Below are 15,650 nucleotides of genomic sequence, written 5' to 3'. Positions count from 1 at the left end.
TTGTGGCAAAAGAGAAAGTTTTTTGATTTTCTTTGTTCTCAACTCTTGTATTATTCCTGAAAAACTAGAATGTAGACCGTAAAATCTAACACCATAAGAGTTTTGTTCGAGAATCCAATCGCTTTCGAAAAAGTCTAAGGCTTTGTTTCAACATTATTCAAGGATTCTCCATTTACTTTTTCAATTTACAATAAAATATAAATGATAAAAACTTTATTTATTTATTCAAATTCTTCTGATGATAATCTTTAAAGTCTTTGATGATCTAAAGATTTTTTTGAATAAAATATTAGTTGAAATTGCTTCATGAAAAACATCATTGAAGCAAGAGCAAGTCTTTTATAACAAGTGGACTGACACTTTGATTGAACTGAAGTGTTCACCATTTTTAATGGAGAACCCATCAAAAATATTTTTTCGCAACCAATCAAAAGTGTCTTATCCAACTTATCACTATACCCACATGAATATTTTAAATAGATAAATTGAAAACTTAACGAAGGTTTTATCGATGATTATGGGAAAGTTCTCGCGTTAAGAGGTTCTATACCTATTAACTACCTTACAAGCCATAGAACTTTATACCTGCTGTGGTATCAAGCATTAAAGTGTGCATAAAAGTTCCGAGTTACTTAGGTAGCCATTATAGCCATATTGTCATTTAACATTTTGCGGTTGTTTTTTAATTTTTTTATTTTTTTTTAGGCTGAAGTTTCCTTCGTAAACTTGTAAATAAAAGGCATCAAACTGTTCGGCGCCGTGGAAAAGACGTTTCACTCGTTCGAGCTGTGCCGAAGGTGAGCCTAATTAAGACAACTCATTTGCATAAATCATCTAAAATTTGATTCAAAGAAGTAATGATGAAATAATTATGATAAATATTTTTTATTTTGATTACATCTACGGCTTCAAATAACTTAGAGATTACGTGTACTACATCAAAAAAACATTCAAAAATTTATTAATCATTTTTCATGCAATAGTTTCATTAATTCAAACATTATAATTAAACGTAAAAAAATGTTTTCTTGTGCAATTTTTTTTTTAGGAGATAATCCTAAGACGTAGCTTAATCAATTATTTTACCGTTTTCTATCTTCTAATAATTCAGATTTTTTGAAAATTTCAGGCTGTCCGGCGTGTTTCCTCAAGGAACTCTGCCTGGTATACAAGGTGTGTATCTTCCTATTAATTTTCTACCTCTGAAAAAAAAAATTCAAGACAGAAACGATGGCAATGACCTTTTATTGACTCTTTGGATTACATTTTTAATCCTTTGATCTCTAATCGACAATTGAATTAAAAAACAATTAAAATAAAACTATATAAAAATTTTTTAATCATGTTAAATCAAGCACCATTATAAAGACATTAGTGTTTAAATTAATTAAAGCTCATATAATCAACGACCAAAAATATTTTGTTTTATCACGAAATTAAAGAACCTTGAGATAAAATTAAAAAATCAGTCACTATTTTGGGTTATTTGTTAGTAATAGAATCATTCGGGCGGATTTTTAAACTCCTAAACTTTGCTTTGAATATGTATTTGAACTGGTGTGTGATCTGAATGAAAGCATACTGCGCCTTGGGTTGTTGTAAAATCGTTTTAGTTTAGTACCCATAAAAGCACCGAGATTTAGACTTCAGAGTACAATTATGACGTATTCTTCAATTTCAGTATTTCGACTATTCCTCAATATTCTACTAAAAAAATAAAAAAAAAAAAATATTCAATACATCTTTCAACCCATTCCTCTAAATTTTTAATTTATTATATTAAAAAACTAATTAAATCACAATTAAATGTATTCATTCCACGTAGCTTTTTGAATAAATTTTTAAATATCTAATAGATAAATTAATGTTATAATAATTATGACATTAATTAAAAAGGCATTAAACAATATTTCATTCAAATAAACCGTAAGACCTTCGACAATATGAATAATCTTTTACTTAATTTTATTTTGATGCTTTGGTTCCTTAAGGCTTAAAAAAATAGTGTATATCTAACGGTTAATATTTGGAATGTCCTCCGGCAGTTAACTTTGAAGTGAGCGAGCAGATAACTCACATAGAATTTCGAGCAGCATGGATATGCTGAGTGTCTCGGATGAGAGGAGACAGGTAAAGAGAGAGAGGGCAAAAGAGTAAGCCGGGCGCGTGTGCTGGGGGCGGGGGGAACCCGCGAGCATAGCATAACATACTATCTACGTTATTTGAGCTTGAAGGGGGAAGAGGGAGAGGCCTTATTTTGAAGGGGGTGGGGGTAGTAGTAGGGCAGTTACTTGAGTTACCGAGAGATCGCGCTTGTGTTGACTTCGGCTTGTTCATCCGTCAGCTCCGCGCGACTGCCAGAGCTCAGTTGTCGCTCAGTACGGCTCAGCGCGGCCAGCTGAAAGAAAGGGGGTTTGACTTGCATATGTGTCATTACACACGCGTGTGCGCGACTTTGCCTTGTCAGCTACAACTAGTCCTGTCAAAACTCCCAAGGGTCAAAGGCTCGCAATTTATTCTTACCTGCTTATATTATTATTGAACACCGCAATAAAAGGGAAACGCGGACCTATAGAGAAGAAGAAAAAAAAAGCAAGGCAATAAAAGCAGCTACAACTTTTGTGAAAGCCGTTAGCGCCTATTCCGAGCATAATTTCAAACTCGGGTCTCTTGGATTTTAGAAGAAAAGACGTTGGAGATTTTTTTTTTTATATCAAGATTTCAATGTGTTGGTGATGAAGTGAGATAGTATTTGAGAATTGTGTTGACTCTATGATGCTGCTGACAAAGATCGTATTGTTAGGCGAGGAGGAAACGCATAAAAGCGTGACTCCTGTCATCTGTGTGACACGATCAAGTTATTTTATCATTAGTGACTCGCTTGTTTTAAGATTTTGTGTACCTTCTCTTCTTTAAACGACTTTGTTAGAAAGTTTTAAAAATTGCCAATTGTTTTCTGTCATAAGTTGTAACTATTTTAAAGTTTAATATAATTCACCTGAGAATTTAAATCAACTTTATATGCTAAAGTGTGTTGTGTTTTTTGTTTTGTTTCATCTCTGCTGTCAACTGGATTTACGGACTGCTTCATCGGATATCGTCTTGTGAAATTATTTAAAATAACTGTTGTTAAAAAAAAAAAAATCAAAACAATCTTACACGTGGATTTCGTGTTATAAAAAAATAAATATATATTTTTTTGTTTCTTGGCGGGATTATCCACGCGTCGGTGTATCTCAATTTAACACCCTCTCCTTCCAACTTTAATCTTTTCGTCCTCCCCCTTCCAACGATCCCCCGCCCCACCAAACAATTGCTACCCTTCCACCTGTCCACCGGGATTCTACTCGCGGGGGCGCTTAAACGCACACGTGCTGCTGCGCACACCAACACACGCATACGTACGCGTTTGTTCACGGACATTCGGGTGGTATCCCTACCTTCTGACATTCATTTCCCATCTTCATTCTTCTCTCTTTCTCCCCCTGTGACGATCTATTGTGGTTCTGATCCCTCTTTGTCTTCATCCCCTCACGCTTTATCCCTTTCTTTACCTATCACGCGGATTTTTTTCGTACTCGTAAACTTATGAATTTCTGTGCAATTATAATGCAACCTGTAATTTTGTGTAATTGAACATTGCAATCGCGTGCATAATTTGAAATACTGTAATTATTGAAATTTAACTGTTAAAACAAAAAATTTAAAATCGCGATATTGTAACTGTCTTAATAATTGTGTTCCTGCATTACCGCCACGATCTGCACCATCGCCGAACACGTGACTTGCTCAACGGCGACGCTGTACGACAATGTGCACGCCGCGCCGCTATGCGGCTCTGGCGTGGGCCACCCTGGCTCAATCTCATCGATGGGTCCAGGCACCGGAGCGGGAAATACCACCGGGGTGACCTGGTGGTCCATGATGAACGGTGGCCCTTACGAAGAAAGTCCGCCACCGATACCGCCACTAGCTTCATCTCTACTCTCTATTCAACATCAACAAACATCAACACCAGGATCTCACCAACAAGCAACCACACCAAGTTCTCCAGGTGCTCCAAGTTCTGTAACTGCCGCAGCACCAGCACCAACAGCCAGTGCCAGTTCCACATCTCCAAGTGCTTCGTCAGTGGCGAGTAATAGCGCAGCTGGACCGTTACATATTCCAGCTAAGAGGCTTACCGCTACTCCAGTAGGCGGAACAACTTATAGCGAGGTAAATTGCGTCGACACAGCTGGTGCTCCAGGATCCACAGCAGGAGTTATCAGACACTCACATTCATCCTCAGCGGGTTCTCAAAGCGGCTGGAGTTACAGTCCTCATAATCCTCAAGAAGCTTATCACTCCACAGCCGCCACGGCAGACTCCCTGAATCATCACCAAACGTACGGGGGAACTAATCCCCCTACATACTACAACCTGGCGGACTCTGGAATTGGATCGTCGAGGGATAGCCGTAGCAAAAGTGGCTTCTGGTCACCTGCAACGGCGAGCTCTGGACCAACCACGACTAGTGGGACACCTACAGAGTATAAATACAATCCAGCAAGTGCTGGAGGTCCAGCAACTTCATCAGCAAGTTCTGCATCTGGACCTACTGGTGCTCTAGACCCAGCAGTATCAACATGCCATCAGAGTTTCTCTCAAAGCTGGTGCAATTACTCTCCATACACCAGCACGAGGCATCACCATGCAGTAGAAACGGCTCATCATCATGCACATTCTCAAGCTGGTGTACCTTACCTCGCTTCCTCAGCGCCTGATGATCGAGGGCGTGTAGCAGCGATGGTTGCAGCTGAAAGTGCATTTCCTCATGATAGTTATGGCAGTTTGAGAAATTATGGCGGACCCGAACCCGTTACGTCCAGTCCTTATCCAACACCAGGTAAGCATCAATACTAACTTTTTGTCCTTTTGAACCCAACTTTTTTTATGATCTTCGTTTTAAAAAAAATGTTAAAAAAAACCTGTATCATGACGCGTGGCCACCAATAGCTCTATAACCATAGTCGTAAACTCGACGATTTTCATCCTCGTAACTCAAACCGGTGCTTCATAAGAACTTACGCGTTGATTAATGGTCATGACATAAGTGGCTATTAGTAACTGCTTGTCTTTTAACTTTTTAGTACTCTTTTCGATTTTACTTGATGAGCATTCTTACACGCTGCTTTAAATTGTTAATAACATTTCACAATAGTAATTAGTACAAGACGAGTAGATGTAACGAGTAATTTCAATAAGTCACGTATAGATATCTTTCTTAAATATTAAAACGTAGTTGTTATAACAAAAAAAAAAAGAAAAAGATAATTTACGAAGAGGAAGTGAAATTTACAGAATTCAGCTGGCAGTCTATTCATACTTTCCAACTATTGTACACTTGAAAGAACCCTCCGCTTGTGGTCCGTTCTCTTCTCCCAAGACTTATGGGATCCCGTAACCAGTCTATGAATCGTCACAAACATTATACCCAACGGCGCCAAGTTTATTGGCGATCGTAACTCGTAAACTCTCAAGCGCGTCTGCGATCAGCTGATTCGTTCTATGACCTGTAGGCTTCGTTTCATAATCTCATTCTTTAACAATCACATTTCCATGTGTTTTTGTTTTGTTTTTTAGCACAAAAAACTCTCTTATTTATTTGCATCCCTGATTTACTACTCAATAAATAATCAGTGCCTGATTGTAGTATGATTCTTCATTGATCTTTGGAGTAATGCAGCATCATTCAGAAGAAAAACGCGAATTGAACTTGACTTTTTAAATTTTTCAGTTGTTCGATACTTGTATGTTGGAGATATATTTAGAATAGTGAGCTGGAATATTCGTTCAATTTTACACCAAGAGATGGCAGCGGCTTTATCTTTTTACACTGGTTTCATGTCCTACATACTCAAATGCGCATGTCTTTTTTCGTTCAGTAGTAGAGGCAGGGAAGAAAAGACAGACTGAAGTAGAAAAGTGGGACGAACATCATTTCACGCAGCTTGCAATCCCTCGCTCAAGATTTATGATAGCGGTGTGACGTTGTTTCGATACGTTGAAAATAATATTGGTTTACTCACCCAAGCTGCTTTCAAAGAAGCACACTGCGTCTGTACCATTCAGTTGATGCTTCATCTTAATATAAATATCTGAAAGCTTTGATTTTTTATACAAATATGACTCTTCAGACTTTGATTAAATAAACAATAAAACTACAACTACTTTTCCTACTTTCTGTAGGTCTTCTAGATAATGGTATTGACTTACTGGAAATCGTTGTTTATTGCTATGTCACATGTGGTCGCTTTGGGGCAGAACGAATGTCATCGTTTTACCAATACCACTATAGTTTTATGCTTCCTTGTCCCTTGGGAATACCATTAGAGCAATATTTTTTTGTTTGATATATATTGATGCTATCTTAAAGTTTTTGTTTCCAGTCTACTGAATCGAAACGATTCTCTTCCACCAAATTGTGCTGGAATAACCGCATCATTTGCCTAAACTAAAAATAACTACTCATATTTAATACTACTTTTTGTTACTAGATATTGAAAAAAATATCTGAGTAAACATCAATAACAATTTTCTTATATCACATTGATGTTTGAAATTGAAGTAAATTGCATTGAAAGGATGACATTCAAATTATTTAATAAAAAAAATTAACTAGAAATTTTTAGAAATAAATGAAGAAATTATGATGCAAATTCATGTCTACATTCCTCGAGAGTAACAGTATAAATACATTAGAATAATTTTCTCAATAAATAATAAAATCTAAACTCAAGAAAAGTAAAATAATAAATAAATAGCAATAATTATATGCAAGCGTTATTTATAATATTTATATATTTCAAAAGTAACACTGAAAATATTCACATAAATATCAATTCTCATAAAAAAGGATGTTGGAATTTGATATGAGAGAAAATTTCACAGCACGATGTTGAGATTATATATAAGCTGAGAAGAAAATACTGAACATAAATAATATCAATAATAATTGAAGTATAGTTCAATGCTTGAGGATGTTGAATAGCATGTAGGTAGATATTTGTTCGTTATCCTCATTAGAACATATGATGACTGTACTTCACTGGTTTTGACTTCAATTAGTGGCTCAATTAATTCCATAATATTTTTGTAAAATGTTGCTTTGCGGCAGTTAACATAAATGGCTGCAAACTGTCACGTTAATTGATTCGTTAGTCAATCAAATGGTTGTTCTACCTGTTCATCAACGAATCCTATATTCTATACTCTATTCGTTCATGAGGATCCTGACCTCTGTCAATTAATTTGCATATTTCCACGTTTTACTGGGCAATAAATTCTTGCTGCTTAAGCAATCGCAACGCAGTCAACGTGCGTATGAGAGAGTGAGATGCCAAGTCAAGTGAAGAACAGAAAAAGGGAAGTAATGGTACTAAAGTACAAGTTAACTCCAAGAGTGTTGATAATTTTCTCAAATCAAAGATCGATGAAAAATCGTTGATATCTATTGACTATTTACTATTGAATGATCTTCCTAATTTGTTTAAAATTTGCAATAAAAAAAAATTTATTTCATTATTTTTCTTTTCTTGATAACAATGAAATGCTATTCTTGGATTATGTCATCTAAATGCCTCAGAATGTTATATAAGTAATCAGTGATAATGAAGCTAAAGATAGTCGCGTTAATTAAATGATTTCTGTTGAAATAATCATAGTAATGGTCGTTTTTGTTTGAATCTACTTTTTATTATTTTTTTTTCTTAAACTGTTCACAAATAGATGAAAAATGAGATCAATGTCACACTCGGTCAAGTGAAATGTTAGTGTTTTGCATACATATGTTGGCTTATGAAGTATATACTAACCGTTCGATAAAAGGGAGACAACCTACCAGATATACCAGCAGAGTCCTTGGTATGGTTAGTAGAACCGGTCCAATTATATCATAGCGTGGTTTTACTCTACAACGGTACTCTTTCAAACACATTCGTCGTACAATTTCAGAAAAAAAGCAAATGGGCAAATACATATGTTTTAGGTATCGAATAAAAAATAATTAGGTAATTTAATCGATGTAAAATCATGATAGTGGTCTATTCTGTGTTTAACAGTAGGAATTAATTGTTTATAGCAGCATTTAAATGATGGGAAGTAATAAAATAATTAATCAGATCATTAAATTAATTCCCTTGTTAGGAGCTTTTATTTTCAATTGATTAAGATCATTACGAGCATTTTAGCAAACATTTGCGTAAAATAAAAAAATACTTATCCATGGCCATATTCAACCCTTTTATTTTATTACTCTATTCTTGACTACATTGGAAAGGGAATTTCTGCATTGTTGATGAGTTTTATGCATCGAAAATAATTGATTAATTACCAATAAGCAGTGATCATGTTGAATAAAATTGATTTGAGGCTCAAAATCATGCAGAAAATTTTTTTTTCAATGTAGTTTTGATGTTAAATATAATAAGTAATGTTGCAAAAGTATTTGGCAAAATTAATTGTGTCAAGTGATGTGGGGTTCCTCCCCATCTTCCTTGTTTCCAACAGGTTCCTTGGCGGGGGTTGGCATGGGAGTTGGAGTACCAGGAATGGGCGTTAGCTGTACGTCAAATCCATTAGAGTGGACGGGTCAAGTGACAGTGCGAAAGAAACGTAAACCGTACTCCAAGTACCAGACTCTCGAATTAGAGAAAGAGTTCCTGTTCAATGCCTATGTGTCTAAACAAAAGCGTTGGGAATTAGCGCGGAACCTCAATCTTACTGAACGACAAGTAAAAATATGGTTTCAAAATCGACGGATGAAAAACAAAAAAAATAATCAACGTCAATCACAGCAGAATAATAATAACAATAACAATAGCAGTGCAAACAATGCAAATCATCATGGTACTACGACTGCTAATCATCACCATCCTGGCAGTGCTCACGGGCCATCGAGTCATCATGTCCAAGTTGGTCAGACGCATCATGCAAATGGCTCATCTAAACATCATCAGTGACCCGTAGCCTTCTCTGGGGTCGTCTTTGGCCACCAACCGCATCACGCATCCACCTCTATACACAGTGGTGCTAATACTCATGGTCTCGTAGCAGCTGCAGCCAGCCACAGTCTTCATGCAGCCCAGTCACAGCTGACGACACCTTTGCCACATACCACTTTAGCTTCTAACGTTCCAGCTGTTCACTCACATCATCCTCATCACTCCTCCCATCAACTGGCTCACATGGCGACACACCACCAACACTCTATGTTGCTCCATCAAACTAGCCATGGTCTTGCTGCTTGAGTAATTGGCAAGAAACAATTGCTCGATGAGCAGTTATCATCACATCCATTAAGGTAATGAAGAAAACCTGTGAATTATATCACAGAATGCAATGCAGGGCTTATGGACCCCCAGAGATTTATGTATCAAGTACTCATCTATATTAACAGGTATCCAAGGATATGTATATTACGTCATTATAGTCTTGAGTCGAACTCTGCACGTGCACTCATTATTCCTTTTTTTCTGATGTGGAGCAAGAGACTGTCGAGTGGTATTATGTTGATGATTTTGACTGCTATATGTTGAAAAGAGTAGATGTTATAGTATGAAAGATTAGACGATGAGAGAATGAACAAAACTGTGTACTTATATTATAAGAGGATGAAAGACAAAATTATTTCATATTTAATATATTTTATTATTTTTTGTTAAGTAATATTTTTATTTAGTTTATTAATTCAGCATAACTATTAAATTGAATCCTTTAATTTTTTTATTAAATTTTGAAATTTTATATGAAATATTTGGAATAAACCATTCTAACTAAAATATCAATCAAAATAATTCTTGAAGATTCCACTATTGAATAGAAACCTCAAAAAAAAATTTCAATTAAAGGAAATGTAATAAAATGACTAGTATTATGTTGAAAATACTTTTCTACGAATTTATTAATATAAAAAAATATGGGAAGAAGCTACATATTATTCAGATAAGATTTTGTCTTTCGCCTTGATTCGTGTGTAAACAAGAAGAGTTGCAATGACGTCAGATGGACTTCATTATTATGAAAAGAAAAACAAGATTCATCTGAACAATCTGTCCAATTCGTAACGCGATAGTATTTCTCCACAAATGCGTAATACATGGAGTAGAGTAACAAAAAAAAACTAGTAGGAAATTAGTCTTGTCTAATCGATTCCCCTAAATACCTTACTAGTGGATTAATTTTCTATTAAGTATAAAATAATAAAATATTCCATAAAATACTGTGTACTTAAATAATGACTGGATAAAGAAAATCGTAGAATAAGGGGAAAGTCGATTCAGGACTTGGATTTAATTAATAATCAATTATCTCGTTGAATTTAATCATATTGAATTGGAATTGTTTTTGAAACAAAAGAAAAAACGAAATTTTGTGCTTCGCTCATCCAGCCGCCCATATTTGCCGATAGTTATTATTATTATAGTAATGTAGATGGATTTAAATAACTGAATTAGACATAAATAACTAAACTGTGTAGTAAATTAAGAGTATTGACCCGAAGGGAGCTAGAGAGGTGTACAGTCGTACATGAAATTCGATAATTAGTTCATTCAATAATCATTGTACTTATCTTCTATTGATAAAAATTTTCCAGAAAGAATTTTCAAATCGTGACGGGTCGTTGGATTAAATATTGTACTTATCTGTATTGCGATTTGTACTCTTTATTTCAAGCTCTTTTCGCGAGTTCAACCCATTAAGAATGACTGATGTATGCTTAAACAAAAAAAATATGGATGTATAATTTGTTGGATTTCTCATTGATCTCCTAATAAGTAAATTCCCTGTTTTCGTTTACATTCTTTTATTTGATTTTTTGATATTTTATTAATGTGAGTTGAAATTAAAAATCTCGTTTCGAATTTATTGAATTGAAATATTTGCTACGTTTTCCTCAATTAATCAAAATTGTTAAAAGTATTGTATAAATCTGAATATAAAATCCCTCTAAACTTCATTTTGATGAGGAAAATCTTTTTTATAAAGTTTAAATGATGCTCTTGGACTAATGAAAAAAATTCTAAAGAATAAAAAACGATGAATTCGAAACGTGAATCAGCCAGAGTCAAATAAATAACTGACTGTGGGAATAGTGAGCTATGCGTTACGTTTTATTTTATGTTTGTGTTTGTATGTGGATATTATGCACTTGTGGCAGGTGTACTGTGGATGAAAGTTGTGTGTATACTTCAATATTTGAAGCCGCAACATTTTTAAAAATTCACTAAACCGAATTACAATGAGTGTATAGTTTTTATTCCTATAAAAAAAAGTGAAGAAAGGGAAGAAAAATTATAAAAAAAAAAGTCGGTGCTGTCATTTGCTTGTAAAGACTTAATAAAAACAGTTTAGACGAATATAGTCGTCGCGATACTTTTAAAAATATTTAAATGAAATAATTAAAAAAAGTACTACCACTGTAATTAGTGATAACACTTATTATGTTAATGAAAATGTTTTAACAAGATTTAGCAGTTATTAAGATTATAATTATTACGTTTATTATTATTAATGATTAATAATATTATAATTATTAAAACTATTATTATTGATTATTATTATTATTGTGAGCGTCACGTTAATATTATGTTATTGTTTTTATTGTGTGTTGTTTTATATGTACCTATCAGCCTAAATCATTATGATCGACATTATTGATAGTAATAATGCAAATGGAATACGATAAAATTATTTACATACTTATAAAGGAGACTAAAGAGTCGTGTTATTAAATGTGTATACTGTCTTGACTCGCTGATAGCTGTCCTAATGTAGTATGAACTTTCTATTTGAAAATTTTCACTATTTTCCAACCCTCTTATTCCTCTCCTTCAACTTAATTGAGTCATTTTTTATGAATTTTTTAAATTAATTATCGAACTAATAATAAAGAAATATTTTTTCTGTATAAAAGTCCTCTCAGTACGAATTTACCAGAGCATGATGTAGAGTATTTAATGGAGATGTTATATTTCCATATTATTAAAACTTTTGAAAACTTGACGTTTTAAGTACAGTATGATTAAATAGATTAATAACATGAAGCGCGGATAAAGTTTCTGAATAAAATTCTCTCATATATCTATGACAATTTGCAATAAAGATATTTATAGGATATTTCTAATTAGTGAATTCTTGCTTGTGCGACTAATTAAATAACTTTTATTAGTATATAAATAATAGACGCTACTTGTAAATAAAAAATGAAGTATGAGACGTATACACTCTTGTATCCAAGTGCAATAATAAAAAATGTGTTTAATTAGTGCCAAAGTACAGCCTAAACATGGATATAAAGAAATGTTTGGAAAATTTTTTTATTAAAATATGAATTGATCAATTACAATAAACACTATCAGGATGATTAATATTCAAACAATGTCATAATAAACACTTTGTAGATTATTTTAATCTTACGATTTGTCACGGTTACGAGAATAATTCAAATTAACATTTAAAGTAATTTATTGTCACTAAAATTTTTTAGGTACAATAGTATTTATGACTAAGACTAAATAATTAAAATTAAGTCTGATTTGCAAATAATTTAAAATTATTACATTTTTTTAAAGATAAGTCTAAAATTATTCCAATAAAAATTATGTTGTAAATTAATAAACAAAATTATTGCAAATCAGTACATTTAATACATTTTTGTTATCTCACTATGCTTCAATATTTATTAAAAATAATTAAACAAATATTATTTTCATTTTATTCCAACTACAAAAAATTTTACATCAGTCCATTTGTTGTCAATTTGAAAAAAAAAACTGCAAGAGAATTTTCCTTAGCATTAGAGCAAGAGGAAAAAAACATCCCCAAGTCCTGAAAGTCCTTGATGTCAAAAAAAAATTTGTAAGGTCAATTGTTTTCGTAGATAATTCCGAAATACATTGCAGTATTTAAGAGCGTATGACGCGATAACAATAATTGAAAAAAAAGAAGAAAAAGTGAATATAACTGTTATGAGCTTGAACTGGAGAAAAATCTTTAAGACAAGCCGACCTCATTGCACCATCGTCAATAATTCTTTTATAAAAACTAATTAGTTGACGTCACAAACATATATAATATCTCACGACCCGAGAATCGAATTTTAATTGCGCTATGTGAGTATTCATGTAACAAAACATTCATCAGAATCAATTTAATCGTACTTAAACATTTATAAAGACTTAATAATTTATATTTAAAAAATTAATAATTATAATAAAAGAAAAATTAACGAGAAATGAAAGAAAATTCTCTTTTGTTTATAGTAGAAAATAAGCATCGAATCTTTCATTATCTATATAAGATATTCAGCCTATCTAGTTTTCCTGAATAATGTATGTATAAATGTACGTGTATCTTTGTAAATAAAGGCATATTAACTTACTCTTATGCAATATCTTAAAACACAACATTTATTAGAAATAAATAATATCGATGTATTGGGACGAAAATAAAAAATAGAAAGACTTAAAATAAGACAGGACATGAATAATGATCTGTCAAGACCGTTATTTTCGGTCGTTAACTGCGTTAAAGATCAACAAGTAGTTGCAGTTAATTTTATTTCCTTTTTGATAGGATAAAAATTACACAAACCACATCGTTATTCATATGGTAATTAATTAATCAAGGTTTAAACATTGTTGCTTTTATGATTAACCATCTGTTAATTGCTGCATTAATTTTTTAAATACTTTTATCGAGCTTTTAATGACAGGTAAGTGCTTCCTACACTTTATTGTGGTATTAAATCATTTTTTAATATTTCTATTCAGACTATTATCTTTAGCTACTTTACTTTAATCTATACGAATAAAAAGTTTGAACATATTCGAAAAGCACTATAACAAATATAAAAATAATTCAACAATAGTGTTTTGTTCATCAAATTAATGGAAAATATTTTTTTAAGAATGAAAGAAATCAATGAAAATGAATCAGTAAAAATCAATGTGGAACAGTTTATTTACACTGATTTATTTTTATCAAAAATTTCTTGTGATTTTAATTATTTAATGTTGATCAAGTATTTTATTCCACCTTTTCATTTTTATTAATTATTTTTTTTAATTTATTTTCATCAGTATTTACTACATTACAAGGATTATTCTAATCAGCTTAATAAGCACGTCATCAATGACAAAGTAAATTCACTGTTTTTACGTTATTACATGCTATAAAAATAACGAACTCTATTACTCTTTGATCTGGTAATTGGATTAACACTCTCAGAACTGAGTGTATCTTGATAGTTAGATAGAAATGCTCAATCATCATTATTTTTACAATTTTTTCCCTAGACACTGATAATAATTTGCTTTTTTTCATTTCTCAGAAAGAATCAAGATTTTCTTTTCCAAGTAAATTAAGCGAAAAAATAAATCCAAAAAATTTTATTACTCTCACAAGATGATTGAAAAAAGGAATGATGTTGACTAGTTCATTATTGATCTCGGATGTTTTTGTAAAAAATTGTTTAATAATAAATTGAAGCCATTTTTTAGCAATGAATCATATTCTAACCGTTATAGTACTTGAACTATATATTAGATCTCTAGTTCCCAGACATTCTAAACTGCATCCAATGATACCTGAGTAGATCCAGGTCAAGCCTTTAAACTTTCCACCGATAGAAAAAATTGGAGGTATTATAGACCAAAGAAGAATGAACCATCGATGCAATAACAATTTAAATCCCTAGATCTATTTTAGAATTCATAGTGATCCTCTCCAAACACAACCTTTAAATATTCTTAGAAGCAAAAAAAAATTAGAAATCGTCTAAACTCGCTTTCTAATTCGGTCGAATAGTTGTATGCATCGTCAGTCGTTTTGAATTCACCATTTGAGCATAAACTTGAAATCTTTCTTGGTGAAGTATTCTCTATGTCACAAATAAATATTTTATTTTCATTTATTACAAAAGTTGAGCAAAAAAAAATGTTAAGTAGATTATTTAGTGAATTGATTGAGCAATTCAAGCATTAAATAGCCGTGGTATCTTACAAATTGAATGGAAAATAAAAGCAAATCGACTGAAGAATAATTGAGGAACGAAAAAATGTAGAAATATATAAATGAAGTGAATAAAGTTAATCCTGTAAAAATTTACACATAAATGACTATAAAGTGAAGTGGCTCGTGTGGTGTAGTATGCAAAAATATGAAGATATATATTCATTTCAATCTTTTATAAATCCAGTCCAACATCGACCAATCCTAGAAGCTTAGAGCTTTAAGATCCTGGACTACTCATCAGTTAAATTACTCATAAACATATATAAGAATGATTTAAATATAAAATGGTGGTGAGTTTTTTTCATTTTTTGTTGCTGATCAGACTAACATTTTTCACAGGATTATCACAGGATAATCCTTCTTCTTCCTTCATCATAATTAACCACGGATTTCATGCATAATTAGCCAGTTTTGAGCTCAATTAAATTTGCATTTTACATTCATGTTCTTACAGAATAAAATCATCTGTTTATTAGTTGAGAAAAAAATTTTCGTTGAGTTGAAAGGAACTGATTATTGATTGAAATGAATGTTAGGTAATTGGTGTTGTTTTTGTTGAAGTAAAATTTGAGAGTGTTGAGGATATTGACTCC

At 32.4% G+C, this 15,650-nt stretch overlaps 1 protein-coding gene across 4 annotated transcripts; it reads left to right on the top strand.

Annotated features, from left to right (window-relative positions):
- Positions 1-757: 757 nt before the first annotated feature.
- Abd-B (Abdominal B) lies at positions 758-12,080 on the top strand. 4 transcript variants are annotated; one of them, XM_035093668.1, is made up of 4 exons: positions 758-797; positions 1,130-1,173; positions 3,881-4,888; positions 8,512-12,080. In XM_035093668.1, the coding sequence occupies exons 3-4, from the start codon at positions 3,922-3,924 to the stop codon at positions 9,000-9,002; spliced, it is 1,458 nt and encodes a 485-aa protein (XP_034949559.1). In that variant the 5' UTR covers positions 758-797; positions 1,130-1,173; positions 3,881-3,921; the 3' UTR covers positions 9,003-12,080. The 4 variants fall into 4 exon arrangements, with proteins under 4 accessions (XP_034949559.1, XP_034949558.1, XP_034949557.1 ...); XM_035093667.1 differs by having other exon boundaries at positions 788-797; positions 1,112-1,173; XM_035093666.1 differs by lacking the exons at positions 758-797; positions 1,130-1,173 and having other exon boundaries at positions 2,386-4,888; positions 8,551-12,080.
- Positions 12,081-15,650: the final 3,570 nt, after the last annotated feature.

This window comes from Chelonus insularis, unplaced genomic scaffold, assembly GCF_013357705.1.
Source record: "Chelonus insularis isolate UGA/USDA-ARS -01 unplaced genomic scaffold, ASM1335770v1 scaffold_277_pilon, whole genome shotgun sequence".
Classification (NCBI taxonomy): domain Eukaryota; kingdom Metazoa; phylum Arthropoda; class Insecta; order Hymenoptera; family Braconidae; genus Chelonus; species Chelonus insularis.
This window is presented reverse-complemented; position numbering and strand designations above follow the sequence as displayed.

What these genes read in the sequence shown, in the direction of transcription:
- Abd-B (XM_035093665.1), top strand. Translation starts at nt 3,871, where the DNA reads ATGGGTCCAGGCACCGGAGCGGGAAATACCACCGGGGTGACCTGGTGG. An exon ending in CAGTCCTTATCCAACACCAG is followed by an intron (nt 4,889 to 8,511) that starts GTAAGCATCAAT and finishes AATTGTGTCAAG; the next exon opens with TGATGTGGGGTTCCTCCCCA.